The sequence below is a fragment of the Alexandromys fortis genome, unplaced genomic scaffold (genome assembly GCF_014885135.2).
Source record: "Alexandromys fortis isolate MF-2015 unplaced genomic scaffold, M_Fortis_MF-2015_v1.1 scaffold_130, whole genome shotgun sequence".
NCBI classification, from domain to species: Eukaryota; Metazoa; Chordata; class Mammalia; order Rodentia; family Cricetidae; genus Alexandromys; species Alexandromys fortis.
In genome coordinates this window covers 3,349,207-3,365,514 of record NW_026068016.1, presented here as the reverse complement: position 1 = coordinate 3,365,514, position 16,308 = coordinate 3,349,207, and the positions used below count along the sequence as shown (strand labels likewise).

At 46.1% G+C, this 16,308-nt stretch overlaps 1 protein-coding gene across 5 annotated transcripts in view; it reads right to left on the bottom strand.

Moving 5' to 3' along the window:
• Positions 1–16,308, bottom strand: part of Peli2 (pellino E3 ubiquitin protein ligase family member 2) — a 141,135-nt gene that overhangs the window by 17,496 nt on the left and 107,331 nt on the right. For all 5 annotated transcript variants that reach the window (XM_050162402.1, XM_050162404.1, XM_050162400.1 and 2 more), the window contains one exon: positions 1,088–1,189. In XM_050162402.1, coding sequence (XP_050018359.1) covers positions 1,088–1,189 — 102 coding nt within the window. The remainder of the gene's footprint in view (positions 1–1,087; positions 1,190–16,308) is intronic.

Below are 16,308 nucleotides of genomic sequence, written 5' to 3'. Positions count from 1 at the left end.
GCTGCCTCGTTTGCTAACCAATCCTTCCCACTCTAAGACATAATACCATCTTAGCTTTGCTGCAGGGCCTCTGTTTCTTCATTCTGCCCTCACTCTGTCCATGGATGTGCTCCCCATACTTAAGTGCAGGGCTCACCTCCTGGGCTCAGGTCTGCCTTCTGTCTTCACAAGTCCACATTACAACTTTCCATTGTTATCCAGGAGGTGGTGGCGCACGCCTTTAATCCCAGCCCTCAGGAGGCAGAGGCAGGTGAATCTCTGTGAGTTTGAGGCCAGCTCTGGTCTACAAGAGCTAGTTCCAGGACAGATAAGACTGTTACACAGAGAAACTCTGTCTTGAAAAACAAAAACCAAAAGAACAACTTCCTGTTGTTTCTCAAGTATTGAATCCTTGGGTGCATTTTCTAAGTCTTTTCTTTTCAGATGATGCTTTCTTCTCTCTACTGCTTTTGTTTGGTTCATCCCTAGACTCTGTAATATGCTTCTGATTCTTCCTACACTCATTCTATACTTTTTTAAAAGTCAAAAACACTTTTTAGAGATAAGCACTTAATTTATTGTCTTAAACTTGATTAAGAAAGTACTTAGGCTTTACATTTTCTAGAAGGTGTTGGTCACATGGCTTATGTTTTTTCATACCCTGTTCTAATTATTTCTGGAAGCCTCTAATATTTTTATGTCTTCTTTGGCTCGTGCTATTTGAAAAATTCTTCTTTTATTTTTATTTTAAAAGAGGCTGCTTTACTTTTTTGTCTATTGTTATCATAATCTTTTATTGCATTAAGATTGATGAATAACAATAAACTTGAGGGAGAGTCGGGATGAGTATGCGGGAGGGCTGAAGAAATGGGAGGGAGAAATGCGGGAATTAATACAATCTCAAAAGCAAACGAGAAACAACCAAAGTTATCTGAGGGCACAGAGTACAATTCCTCTTACCCTTTAGAATGGGAGGGATTTTTTTCTATTATTCTCACCTCTTTCCCCTGGGCGTGACTGAATGGCATTGGGACACATGTTCTGGCTGCATGGCAAAATACACAAGCAAAGGCAAAGGCAAGAGTTCTCATTACAGATGACGCATTACCTGGAACATGTCCGTGTCTTTATCGTGTGTGTACTCCACCACCACGGTCTGGTTCCTCGACAGAGTGTAGGATATGCTGTGCTGGCCTTTGCAGCTGATAGCCTAATTGTGAGAGGAGAAAAAAAAATTCATTTAAATCTCATCCTAGCAACTGGTCAGTGTTCTGTTCCAGCTCACGGCCACCTTTCTACCAGGAAAACCCAGCATTGGCCAGCATTGGTCAGAGCTCTCCCCACGCTCGGTCCTAAAATCCAGAGGAGTGAAAATGTAAAATTTGGGAAGCTTTATCATATACTCTATACATGTCTAAGAAAAATAAGTTTATTTGCAACACTTGATTTACTTATACTGTCAGAAAATATATACATTCTCTTTATCACCAAACTTAAGCGACTGAACTTTTAGACTAACTATAGTGATTTCTTTAAAAATTTTAAATTTCCTTCACACAGTGGGTAAATTAATAGTGTTTTGTCTCACTGCTTCCTCTCTTACAGGGATTATAAACACACTAAAAAAGTCATTGAAAAGACTATTCATATCTTGCAACGATGTCTACGTGACAATATAATGTTCTAACCCATGCCAGCTATATCTACACAGTTATATCTTGCTTAAGCAATTGCTGGGCTCTACATTTTATATCTTTAAAAGCAGGACAGTGGGATTAGGCTCCACACTACTGAGACTCTGTTGAGAGATGGAGGTAAGACCGTGAGCCTGAGGTCAGTCTGGGCAAGAGAGAGCGTCCACCTCGACAGTAAGGCCAACCCACTTGTAATTTTCTGTTTCTTTTCTTTTTTACAATTAATAAAGCCAATGCTCTTTTTCAAATAACCTAGGAGTAAGACACGATACTGCTAATATCGTCTCCATCACGGTATGTTTGGACACATTTTAAATTGTAATTAAATGCTCTTAATGCTTCTAAATTAATGCAGAAATCAATTTAAATTATACTCCAAATTATTTCAGTTACATGTTCTATAGTACTTTTATTTATCGTACTCTACTTTTATATTAAGTGTAATAAATAGAACTTTAATAAGCCTCTCTAGTAAACACTCCTTGAAGGAAGGCACTGTCTGAGAGCAGGAAAATTTTCCTCAGTGCTGGACATACACAGCATGTTAACTCAGAAGGCTCAGAGCATCTCTGTTTGACTACAACTGCTCAGAGCAATGAGCAGCAGAGAACACAGTGGCCATAAGCCTGGTGAACCTCGCAGATCTTGAATAACTTCCGCTGAGGAGCTCCACGGTTGATCCTTTATAACTCTTTATTAAGTTAACACAGTTATTAAAGGCAGCAGAGCTCTTTAATATAGCCAGAAATCTCAAAAACACTTCTCACTTAATGCCACCAAGTACGTCTTCTAAATCTTCACTGGTCTATTTAAGTTCAATTAAAGTTTCCTTATTAGTTTGGGAGACTTGTTTAACCATATTGCTAGAGAAACAGCCCTCCCCATGATGGACACATACAGATGTGTTCGTATATTTGCACAAGGGCAGAGAGGTCAGTATCTGAGGTGTCTTTCTCTCTTAAATTCCATCTTACTTTTGAAAAAGGGTCTCGGACTGAACCTAGAGCTTGCTACTCAGTTAGCCCTAAGGATTCAGCTGTTCCTGCTCCCCATAGCTGGGTTAGCCATGGGGATCCAGCAGTTCCTGCTCCCCACAGCTGGGTTAGCCATGGGGATCCAGCTGCCCCTGCTCCCCACAACTGAGGTTATAGATACCGATCTCTGTTCTTTTATATGGGGCTAGTGACTCAAACTTGGGTCCTTATGGTCATGTGAGTAACATTTTACAAATATTGAGCCATCCTCAACACCCCAAACATACAGTTTCTCCAGATTTCCTAAAGTCAGTAATAGAATTTTTAGACTAATAAATTAAAAATTTAAATTTTATTTCACATGCCAGGTAAAAAATATGTTGTTGAATTATTTTTTTCCTAGGCTACAAAGATTATACGCACAGAAAATATGTTGGAAAAAACTGCGAATGTCCTATATGGATTCATACATAATAATAGAATGGTTTTGTTTGTTTGTTTTGTTTTTTCAAGGCAGGGTTTCTCTGTAGCTTTGGAGTCTGTCCTGGAACTAGCTCTTGTAGGCCAGCCATGTACCACCACTGCCCTGCTAAAAATAGAATGTTTTAACCAATGATAGTCATGCCATTGCTAATGTGACATTATTAAAAGTCAAATTTTTAAAGAACTGCTCACTTTAAGACAGGCAGACACAAGGGCCACACTAAACTTACGGTAGTGTACACTCAAAGAGTTTATATTAGTTTTGTTTTAGTAAATCTGGGCAAAATCAATTTATAAACAAAGTCAGTGGTCCTCATCCTGTGGGTCACAACCCCTTTGGGGGCTCATATATCAGATATCCTGTGTATCAGCTATTTGCATCATGATTCACAGCACAGCAAAATTACAGTTATGGAGTAGCAATGCAAATGCTCTTACAGTTGGGGTCACCACAGCATGAAGGACTGTACTAAAGGGTTGCAGCATTAGGAAGACTGAGAACCACTGCACTAAGTGGGTATATTTATCTTTATAGTTAGTGAAAAAAAAGCCTCCAAACTCATAAAACTACTAATTGTGGAGGTGTTACTTCAAAATAATTTGAAGGTTCCTTAAAATATATTTTGTTCAAAATTAATTAAACGTGCAACCATTTCAATTCTAACACAACCTTCCTGGCTACACGTTATACACAACAGCAACACCTATGGTTTACTTGTGTGAGGAGGTAACAAGTGCCACACAGAAAACCTCTGGAAAAGGAATGTATTTCTGTATGATGGTTCCTTCATAAGCAGTTTCTTACATTCCCACTATAAACCCTGCACATGTCTGGGACAAGAACTTGTGAGGCAGATTCCTCACTCTCGAAACCTGTCCCTTCAAATCATTATGAACATTTTAACATTCCCCCAGTATGCTGGGGACCACCCCTTGGGAGCCTACTGATGCTGATGCTAGCCCTGGGGACGCCTCCAAATCACCTAGGGACATGCCACGTTGAATCCAATTGTTCTAAGTTTAGTTGGAAATTATTCTTGTGCACTACAGACAAGCCATGTAAGAAACGCAAACCACTAGCATTAGCTATTATCGTCCTAGGTGCTGCTCTGTTGCTGCAAATGCCTTGACCAGAAAACAACTGGGGAGAAAACTGTTTATCGCAGCTCACACTTCCAAGTCACGGCTCATCATGAGGGAAGTGAGGCAGGAACTCAAGGTAGTAGGCTGGAGGCAGGAACCATGTGGGAAGGATGCTTTTCTGGCTGATGGGGAGCTAGCCTTCATACATATGCAGAGGAAGGGTGCCCCGCACAGTGGGCGTGAGAGCCAATCAACAGTCAAAACTTCTAACAGACATAGTCACAAGCCAATTGGAGAGGCAATTCTTCAATCAAGAGTCTCTCTCTCTTGTCTTTAGTTGACAACAGAAACTGGCCAGCACAGGTGCTCATGGGGACGGACCACCCAACACAGGTGCTCATGGGAACGGACCACCCAGCACAGGTGCTCATGGGAACGGACCACCCAGCACAGGTGCTCATGGGAACGGACCACCTAGCACAGGTGCTCATGGGGGCGGACCATCCAGCACAGGTGCTCATGGGGACGGACCATCCAGCACAGGTGCTCATGGGGGCGGACCATCCAGCACAGGTGCTCATGGAGACGGACCACCCAGCACAGGTGCTCATGGGGACGGATCACCTAGCACAGGTGTTCATGGGTACGGACCACCTAGCACAGGTGTTCATGGGGACGGATCACCTAGCACAGGTGCTCATGGGAATGGACCACTCAGCTCAGGTAATCATGGGGACGGACCACTTAGCTCAGGTAATCATGGGGACGGACCACCCAACACAGGTGCTCATGGGGGCAGACCATCCAGCACAGGTGCCCATGGGGGCAGACCATCCAGCACAGGTGCCCATGGGGACGGACCACCCGGCACAGGTGCCCATGGGGGCGGACCACCCGGCACAGGTGCCCATGGGGACGGACCACCCGGCACAGGTGCCCATGGGGGCGGACCACCCGGCACAGGTGCCCATGGGGATGGACCACCCGGCACAGGTGTTCATGGGGACGGACCACCCAGCACAGGTGCTCATGGGGACGGACCACCCAGCACAGGTGCTCATGGGGACGGACCACCCAGCACAGGTGCTCATGGGGGCGGACTACCTAGCACAGGTATTCATGGGGACAGACTACCTTCCGCAGAAACTGCCACCACAGAAAAGTCATGCCCAAGTGCAAGAGGCAAGGGGCGGGGCCGGAACTCGAAGGCTTTCAGTGCCCATCCAGGACACCGAACACTGCCCCACTGTCATAAAATTATTATTTTAAACCATTGTGGGTTCTTTATGTTGCCACACAGTGATGGACAGGCTTAGAAAGGGAAAATGATACTATATTGAGAAAACTTGTTCTCTGCATGTTTTTGATTTAGAAATTTATAGCTGAGGCCTATGACAGGAGGTTCTAGGTTTGGAGAAGATGAGAGATTCTGTGCAAGTTCCAAGAAGCAGCCAGTGTGGAGTGGGTCTCAGAACACCGCCAGCACCTCAAAGCAGGACTGACCTCATTCAGTCCTGATCTGTGAAGATCCAAGGGCACCGCAGCATTCAGTGACGAGGAAATGAACAACAAAACACAGACACAGACACAGATGACACTCAGACTTTCCTTCCTCTAGCTGTCCTTGCTCTCTGCTAATGGAAGCACTGACAGTGACCAACAGGTTAACTCTCACCCCAACTGTTTCGGCCCACAAAGGCTACTTTACTGTATGTGTGAAGTGGACTGAATCACACAACTGGGCACTGTGTCCACCTGAGAAAGTGAGGTCCACTCTGAGCCAGGCACTGCTTTCTCTCTTGTGCTGTACTGCCTGTGACAGGCTCGGCTTGGCCAGCCTTTGCCGTTAAGAGTGAGGACAGTTAGGGTATGTCCTGGTTCAACTTTCAACTAAGAGCCTGAAGTCAGGGAGTTCCTCAGGCCTCTAGACTCAAAACCAAACGGTTCCAACTCCTCCTCTCTCATAAAGTTAAGCACGCACATTGTCACATTAACAACAGCCAAGAGAGTATAGCATTGGGGGGTGTGTGTGTGTGTGCGCGCGCGCACGTGCGCATTTCAAATGGAAGGAAGTGGAATTCCTTTTCTTCAAAATGAAACCAAATTTGTCTGTTATTACACATCTCTTGGAACCAAATCATTCAAAACTTTAATCAAGTGTTCCTAGCTGACTTTGATGTCTGTTATTACAGAACTACTGGGAACACGGCCGGGCAACTAACTCAGGATACAGACTTTCTGGGAGTTCACTCTGCCGGGTCTTCTCTCTGGGAACATGCAAGTGGAGGGAGCCCAGGAGACCCTAGCCCATACGACTCCAGCATTCTCAGCCCTGCTTTCAGAGTTTTGCCTTGGATATGTAGCCAAGTGGGATGTTCTCCACTGTGTCAACGCAAAGACACCAATGCAACCCGGGGAGGTGGAGCTTGGGGACATTTTCACACTCTGTACCGCCCCCTCAGCCAGCTGATGGGTAATTTTGGAATATGACCTCATATTCTACTTTAGGAGCCACGATCCCTTGTATGTGGAGCTTACCAAGCTCACAACCTAGTTGGTGGATACCACTGGATTCTTCCTTAGGACCCGATGGGTCAACCGCAGCCCTCCCCTGCCCCTGCACGTTTCAGGTGGCAGTATTTTAGGTCACTGTATATTAACGCTAACTTGTAATTTAATATTTAAGTTTATTATATAATTTAAGGACGTTAACTACACAAGGTGATTGCTACAGAGAGAACCTGATAAAGGAAGAAACAACCTGCAATGGCTGCTCACAGCAGGCTCACTGTTAACCGCACGCATCCCATACCGAAGTGTGCATCTGTGTAAACACCTTCACTGCTACAGGAAACAATAGTGAAACAGTCGGGGGTCAGTCTGAATTGAGGTCTACTGCATCATTTTTTGGTCTCAATCAACTTTTGACCTCTATGTGTGTGGTGGAAACATGCCCACCTTACAGGCAACTGGTTTAACTTGCTTGAGACCGTGCAGCCTAAGCAAGAGCTGGAAGACAGATGGCCCTGAGCACCGCATACTCGGTGATGCTAAGACTAGCAGCTCCGCCTGTCACAGTCCACCACATGAGTCTGCGCTGCCTCACTGCAGGGCCCATGGGGATCCAGCCTGCACCCGAGCTCATTCACATCATGGCAGCTCTCTGGATATAAGCGCTTGGTTTATTCTTCTGGGCTCCAACTTTACATGCACTTTAAGAAAAGAGGACATGGCCACCTGCGGGCACTGCCAAGATCAACTTGATTAGAACTTAAGCTGAGGAAGCTGCACACTGGATCGGGCTTGAACTCTAATCCAGGACCTTAGCAGTACACACAGCCTCCCTCTGACTGTTCTAGTCCAGGACCTTAGCAGTACACACAGCCTTCCTCTGACTGTTCTAGTCCAGGATCTCAGCCGTACACACGGCTTCCCTCTGACTGTTCTAGTCCAGGACCCTGCAGTACACACGGCCTCCCTCTGACTGTTCTAGTCCAGGACCCCTGCAGTACACACGGCCTCCCTCTGACTGTTCTAGTCCAGGACCCCTGCAGTACACACGGCCTCCCTCTGACTGCTCTAGTCCAGGACCTCAGCCGTACAAATGACCTCCCTCTCGACTCTTCGGCGACCTTCATTCGTCAACAAGGGAGTGAGGGACAGAAGCAGGGGATGCCATGCAGCCCAGCGCTTTGCTTCCTCACACGTCAGGCTGCGCTTAAGGCACGACATGAGACCCCAGCAGGTTCGCTCTCCGCTCCTTGGAGCCCGTCACACGTGCTGTAGACACTGTTCTCTCTGGCTTTAAATACGTGTTCGATACTGACTGTATTAATTAGAGATAATCCTGGTATGACAAACACGTTTTTCTAGAACTAATGACTTTTATGTCAGGATGACAAGTATAATTAGCAATAAATCCTCAATCATCTGGTTCAAATTGCTACAGGGAAGATGAGTTTCTGCCATCCTTGTCAATTTATGTATAAAATAGGTATGCGTGCTGTTTCTAAAAGAACTCTATTCATGGTGCACACACACACTGTAAGATATTCCATTTGTCAAGGGACCGTATTATTTCAGACAAGTGCCTAAGCTATGGCTATGATAAGCAAGTCACAGAGTGCTAATGCGAGTTTAATCAAAAGAGATAGTGTTTCCTAGTAAATCAAATGATAAGCAGCAAGGGGCCTGAACGTGGCGCTAGGCCACTCTTCCTCCCGTCCACATCAGCTTAAGTGAGCTATTTTATAAGCCTTGACAGGTAAGTTACCGTACACATAGTGCTGGACAGTGCCTGGGGCAGACATTCAGTTAGCAAGCTCAGAGGCCAGAGACAAGAATGCTTAAGAAGCACCTGTTTCTAATTTGGGGGTCACTCTTAACTACAAGGAAGCTGGATTTGGTTGGTGGTACCAGCCACAAGAGACGGCTAGATTCTGATAGTTCAGCAGACAGGGACAGCGAAGGCGACAGTAGAAAAGCTGCTTCCTGCGTTCTCTGAGAATCTGTCCACAGGGATTCTACCACCTCTAGTTACTCTGGATCTGTCGTTAAGCACAAGGTAGAGGAAGTCAAGGGCTCGCTGTGACAGCTAACACTGCCAACCTGAAAGGACCAGCCTCTGGGCAGGCGTGGGAGGGTCATCTAGTTAGATTTACTGAGGTGGAAGAGCCACCTTAACTGCAGGCAGCCCAGTTCCATGGGCTGAGGTCCTAAACTGAATAAAAAGGAGAAAGTGGGTCAATGTGGCCGTCACCTCTCTCTGCTTCCTGACTGCGTTTGCTGCAGGACCGGGCTCCTCATGCTCCCACACTCATGGTTTCTCTGCAGTGAAGGGCTGGGACCATGAACCAAAACCACCCTTTCCTTCCTTGAGCCATGTGTCAAGACAGCAGCTGACACAGAAGACTGGTACCCGGAAGGGGGCTACTGCTGTGACAGACCTGACCACACGGTCTCCAGGGGGCACAGGAAGAATTTGGAAGTTTGAGCTAGGAAAGCCCTCCGATGGTATGGGTATGGCTTGGCGGGTTCCTCTGATGGGGTCTGGAAGACCAGAAGCCCGAGAGAAATGCGGATGGTAGAGGCCTAGGTTATGAGGATTCAGACGGGAACAAGGACTCTGCCATGACTGCAATGGGGGCTTTCAGGTTAAAATTTGACAACAAATCTGCCTTCTGTCTGTGTCCTGAGAACCCGAGGGAGGCTGAATTTAAAAGTCGCGGGACTAATGTGTTTGATGGCAGAAATTTCAAGGCAGGAGAGGATTCAGTCTGCTCACCATTCTTGTCAAGGTCTATGGTGAAAGCAGCTGCACGCTTGGAGACTGTCTCCCGGCGATTCTATGCCCTGTCAACTGGCAGTCAATATCAACGGTCATGCTCACACCCAAGTCTGGAGGATGATTCATTTCACCCTACAACACACAAAGCCAATCTAATGCACAACCTCTTCTGTTTTGTCTTACCTCTGGGAAAATCGGGGGGGAGTAGAGTTTTCCACGCAGGAAAGCTGAGATCTAAACACTCTATACATATAACATGTTCCCAGCACCAACTGCACAGTGCGCCATGGTTACCATGGACGAAGCGTATTTTAATCGGGACTTACAAAGCTCTACTACTCTGCAGAGACATCTCTCCACACTGACTCTGTAGCAGCTCCTGACAGAGCACGGGAGGAGGAGGAAGGACATGGGTCCTGAAAGTTCCTAAGCATGTGCCTTGCTAGTGACCCCAGGGTTCACACGATGATAAAGATCTCTGGAGGGCCACTGAAGAAGGGCAAGGGAGGACTCTTGTCTTGTAAGAGTGGAGCAGCGACTCTCAGCAGACCCCTTACAGGGACAGCAGTGAATCTGCCTTTGAACACTCTATGGTGCTAGACACAGCAAGAGGAGCACGTAAACAAGGCAGATGCAGCATTTCCTGAAATACCAAGTGTTTCGGCAAAACTAAAGCAGTATTTTCTCATTGTTGCATATGTCAGATTTGACAGACAAACAGACTCGGCGTACAGAGTGGTAACTAACAGAAAAAATATTTAATCAGTCAACAGAAAGTGCTTTACGGGTGTGTGTCTGTCTTCCATGATCTTTTCCAGTAAGTTCTCTAAATATTTACGTTGACAAATATCTGAGTCACTCATCCCAGGAAGCAAAGCTCCCCAGAAGAGTGACTCTTAGGAGGTTGGAATCACAAGTAGAATAAAGTATCTTACAACTGACTTCACTCAAAATGCAAGCTCCAGGGCTCTGTGTTGCCACCCGGGACTGAGTGCTCTGTTGGCTGCGTAGGCAAATTTCCAGGTGCTAGAAATTGGGCCTCACACACAATGATTTTATACTAAGATACCCCAAAACCTGCCATATACATATTTTAAAATGTAGGCCACTTCACCAGCTGTCTAAACAATCTCGGGTGCTAAGAAAGACTGACATTTACTGTTGCTTCAATAAAACAATACACAAAGCCCCTAGATTACTACTCTACCAACTGGAGCCAAAGACCTCATTCAAAAGAAAAGTTCAATTTTCCCCTTAGTTGACTTTTGTTTTTATGACTCAGATACATTTAAAATTTGTCCATCTGCTAAAGAATCTTATTTGCATTATGCTATCGGTGAAATCTAGAATTCTACTTATATAGAACCAAGAAAATATTTATTTTCAAAAGAAAACATCTTGGCAGTTGGCATTTTCAGGATGTTGAGCCTGTAGGATTCAAGAAAATTGCAACCTTAATATAAGAAATCTGGAGGAAGACAACGGCTAGCTGGCCGTGCAAGCACCCTTGTCATGTGACACTTTCACAGATGACTTGTTGGAAGACTGGGTGTGCTCCACACCACTCCTCGAGGCTCAAAGGACTCAACTTTTTTATTTGCTTGAGAGAAGGTTTCATGTAGCCCAAATCACACCTCTGCGACAGGCTTGAAGCAAACGGACCCTCCAGTCTCCACCTCCCAAGTGCATAGCAATAGCAAAGAAAAGGAAAAACTGAACTTTGGGGGGGGGGGTTGTTTTGTTTTTGAGACAGAATCTTACTACGTAGCCCTGGCTGGCCTGGAACTCCGTATGTAGACCAGGCTGCCTGGCCTCTAACTCAGAGCTGTTGCTGTCTCTGAGTGCAGGGATTAAGGGCATGTGCCACCTTGCTACACGGAGTCCCTTGGAATCGTCTGCATGAAACGAGTGTGAACCATGTGTGGGCCTGACATCTGAGATGTACAGCGCCCAGAACAGAACTACTCCTGGTGCAAACCATCATGGTAAACTAATTTATGGCATTTTCCAGGTTCTTGATTCATTTATAAGGCATTCATATAATTTAGTTATATTTTTTAGATTCACTCCTTTTGATTTTCTTAGATATATGAGTATTTTACCTGCATGTATATCTGTGCACCATGCATGTACCTGGTGCCCACAGAGGTCAGTATAGGGCACTGGATCCCCTGGAACTGGAGTTACAGAGGGTTGTGAGTCATTATGCATATTCTGGGGACCAAACCCTGGTCCTTTGAAGACCAGCAAGTGCTTGTAACCACTGGGCCAGCTCTCCCTTAGGTGACAAAGGATATTTTAATTAGGTAAAATATGCACAAGTACAAATCATGGACCTTCCAATTCAGTCTATAGCAGAGAAAGTCAGAGAACCACTCACCAGCTCTTACTACAGTCCTTCCAGGGCCAACTGCCCACACCAGTGGGGTGTTTATATAGGGATGGAAGCTTGGTGTGCAGTGTTCCCATCCTGCTCCTTCCACTTAACATGGTAACTTACAGAATGGCTGCCATCATGGGGCTTTAGTGCAACTGCATTCTTTCTAATACACAAACAGAGTCCGATCATCTAGTGTACCTCTTTTTGGTGGGTGTACTGATTTGACTAAAAATGGTTTCCATGAACTCATAAATCTGAATACTTGGTAGAACTGCTTGGCAAGGACTAGGAGGTGTAGCCTGTTGAAGGTGCATCACTGGGGGTGGGCTCTGAGGTCTCAAAAGACTATGCCATTCCTAGTATAACTTCTGCTTTTGTTCCTAATGATTCTCTAGGTCACAGTTTATTACTTTCATGCATTTCTTGTGACTGAATGCGGGGCCCTGCTACTTTCACATTCGTGGGTGCTGGTTTTGGTAAAGTGTTGGGCTTGTTCCGGCAGGCAGGAAGTCTCCTTAGAGCAGCTTCATCTCTCAGGGCTTGCTTTCAGCTCTGTTTGGGCAAGTCTGAGGCAGGCTCTGATCTAGGGTAATTTACTCTCGTTATCTGGGTAATACTTTTCTGCACCCATCCTATTCCTCTTGTGTTATGTGCTCTTGCCACATTGCAGGTGGGAACCTGAACTAATCTGCCTCTGTGAGACACAGAAATTGTTAGGTTTGTTGCCTCCACCAGAGGAGTTGCACCCCCACAATAGTAGGGCAGCGCGCAGCAGTGGGCTCTGGGGACGCCCTCTGTGCCCATGCTCTCTGAGTACAAGGCCCTTTCAACTCTCCTTCACAAACCCTACTGCTGACACTCGTCTCAGTGATGTCATTACTGGGCCTGGCCTGGAAACTGCCCCGGGCGGATCAAGGATCACCACATTTCCTGGCTTGCTGCTCCTAGGGATCACAGTTCTGAGCTACTTGCTAAGTCGTCTGTCTCTTCAGGCACTGGGGCAATTCTTTATGGGTAGAAAGTGAAATTCTGTTTTTCCTGCAATTTAGAATCTTTATTGTGTCTCTCACACACACATACACACTGTCTATAATATATACAGGCATTCATTCAAACATAGGAAGATACACTGTATGTAAGTGAATTGGTGGCAATTTCAATCTTAAACAGTTCAATTACTGAATTATTACGCCCTCCTAATAATGCCATGTATTAAGGACCACCTCAATTCAGTTCTAATTCTGAGCACTGAGTAGAAGCAAACATTTGTTTATTTTACTTGCCTACTTTCTCTTCGCCCACATTGGTGTGAGAGGGTAGGATGGTCTATATTTTTTTATACTATTTATCTCTAGCACATGAAATATTCCTGGGTTACAAGCAGAACAAGATTACCTAACCACAGATACCTGTTCTGTGTCTTGGTAGGTATCTCTCGCATAATACAATCCATGCTACGATAATAGAAAATATACTTACTATAAAATAATACCTTACATGTCCTTGACGCCACTATGCATTACTAACATGCAGTTCTGCCTTGGAACATAACACGGCTGGCATGCGGTGTTAATCCCAGCACTGGGGGGGGGGGGCAGAGGCAGGCAGAAGTCTTGGCGCTCGAGGCCAGCCTGGTCTACAGATGGAGTTCCAGTACAGACAGGGCTGTTATACAGAGAAACCCTGTCTTGAAAAACCAAAAACCAACCAGTCCAACAAACAAAAAAACATGGCAACATATACCTTAATGTCTATCAACTTAATAACGTGACTTTACGAGGTCTTGTGTAGCTATTCAGACAGCCGGCACCTTCAGGGCACCTGTATCCTCAGTAAGACTCTGAAGATAGAAGCCTGCATACCAAAGACAGGAGACACGATCTCCAAAGCCATTGCTCCAAAGGTAGGAACCAGGCTTATCAGAGCATAAAGTACTGGAGAGGAAATGTGTCTGAAATCTATATGCTAAGAATAGTTCTGATTAAGATTTTACAGGCTAGCTATTGGTTGCTTTCTGATTGTTTTTTGGGTTTTATGTCTTCTAACTATAGTCTTTTTCCACAAGGAAAACAGATTTAATCCCTACACAAAATTCCAACATAATAACACACTTTTAACCCGATGTGATGCACTTGCCCCTCAGTCACACCTGGCTTCTGCCACTGCCAGTTAAATTTTATTGGGAGTATTGGGAGTAGCGTGCTGTTTTGCCTATCCAAAAGTGACTCCATCATGACCAACAGCAACTACACTCCAGGCTCAACACAATTTTCTCGAAGTCATTTCAGAGTGCACTTTCACAGGCTTCTTTGAAAGCTGCTGGGCTTGAATGTGACCGACAGAGTGCTCTGAACACCAGTAGCCCAGCAAGGATGACAGCCACTAACGAGCAGAGATGTCTCTGCTTTGGGAAGATGACTCTTTCGAAGTGATACACAACTTCAACTGAGGAGGTAATTTTAAAAGCTGGTACCCCTTTTCTTCAAGCCTGCTTCTATTACATAGACCTGACCCTCCGCTACAACTCCACCGGTCTACAAACTGTCGGCTGAGAGTGCACCCACCACAGAGTGCTCAGACGCCGGCGGACAAATAAACCCTTGAAGCAGTCAGCTGCCGAGATATCACTACCTGATGCTATTCTCAAGCTGATTAGCAGTTCTCAAAGACCTGCCTCATAATCCACTTATGCCTTGCTGTAAGAAGAAAGGAATTAGGGTGCACACGCTCGCCATGCTTCAGGGTGTCATGCCAATCTAGATGAGAGCACGGGGCGAACAGAGGCAAACAGTAAAGCAGGAGCTGTTGCTGGTGTCCTGATGTGCTAGGCCAGCTTCACCAATTACCACAGATAGCGCCTTACATCATTGTCTCCCATCACTCTGCTTAGCGGCTTCGCCTCACAATCAAACGTGTCACAAAGGAGCTCCAGACTTGATCCTTGTCCATACCAAGGGGCCTGCAGGGTGTGCTCAGACTGAATGTCCACACTGAGGGCCTGAAGGGTGTGCTCAGACTGAATGTCCACACCAAGGGGCCTGCAGGGTGTGCTCAGACTGAATGTCCACACTGAAGGGCTTGCAGGGTGTGCTCAGACTGAATGTCCACACTGAAGGGCCTGCAGGGTGTGTTAAGACTAAATGTCCACATAGTTTATGGCAGTTCCAAGCAATACCCGCTCATAGAACACAGTCACTTAACCTCCCGCACAACAAACACAGCACTGTGTTGAACAGTTTGCCCATCTCACGGATGTGCAGCAAGGACCCTGTGCAAACCACTTTGATCACTCACTCAATCTTCACGTGCTACACGGTTCTCAGCTGAGAACGATCAATAGCCTCTCTGATTATTTTACAGGGCTGCTGCAGGGATCAAATGAAGTACGGAAAGAAACCTGAGGTTTAAAGTTCAAAGTGTTAGACACATATTTTGCCATCGTCTCCCTCAGAGAAAAGATTGAACTGTGAACAGAAAGTTATGCGTTAGCTGTCAACTGGCCTTGTCTACAGACATCTCTGCCAATGGCCTCACAGACTTGAGCCCCGCCCCCACCACGGAGAGTGTGGATAGCGTAATAATGGCTAATGACAGCTCACAGACTAACTCTCCTACTGAGAACTTGCCATGATACCACCTGGTCCAGAAAGCCTGTGAGACGACATCCTTCCCCTGAGGCAGCCTGCAGCCTGGAGCTCAACAAGGAAGGTTGAGCCCCTGACTCAAGGTGGGGCACCTTGTGTCTATTCACCCCAGAGCCCCTGGGGGATCAGACTGGTCACGACCGTGGTTAAGAGCATCTTCTACACTTGTCATCGCTTCTATCTACTATCACAACCCCAGCAAGTCCCATGGGCATGACAACTGACTTACGGTACTGCCAGTGCCTCTCTCCTAGGATTGACTGTCTTGCTGATGTGTGGCAACCATCAGAAAATGGAAATGTCTCCAGGGTGGCCCAGAATTGCATTAGGAATCACTGTTGTATCTGATGGTGCCACACAAGCCCAGTACCGCTAGCTACTTGGAAATGAGACTGATGTCAGGTTTAGACAGGGACGTTGCTATCATGGGAGGGAGAAGATGGAGCCCTGCCTGGAGCATTCTCAATGAAGACAGGGTTTACCAAACCCTACAGCCTGAGGTGAAGTGGGGCTGGAATGCCAATCCCATAGAGAATAACCAAGAACCCCTCTTTACTTGTCCAAAATGCACCTCTGTTCACAAGGCCAAACAACTCTCCCCAAAGCACTTTCTTCCCAATGACATTCAGGCTTGCATGACTCTGGTGCACTCAATGGCTTTCTGATGAATGGCTGGGTCAAACCACAGTCACAGGAACAGCAGCAGGATGCACTCCCAGCTCCACACTCGCCAGTTTGGACCTGACTGCCCTCGCTAGGGATTATACGACCACGACCACGTATT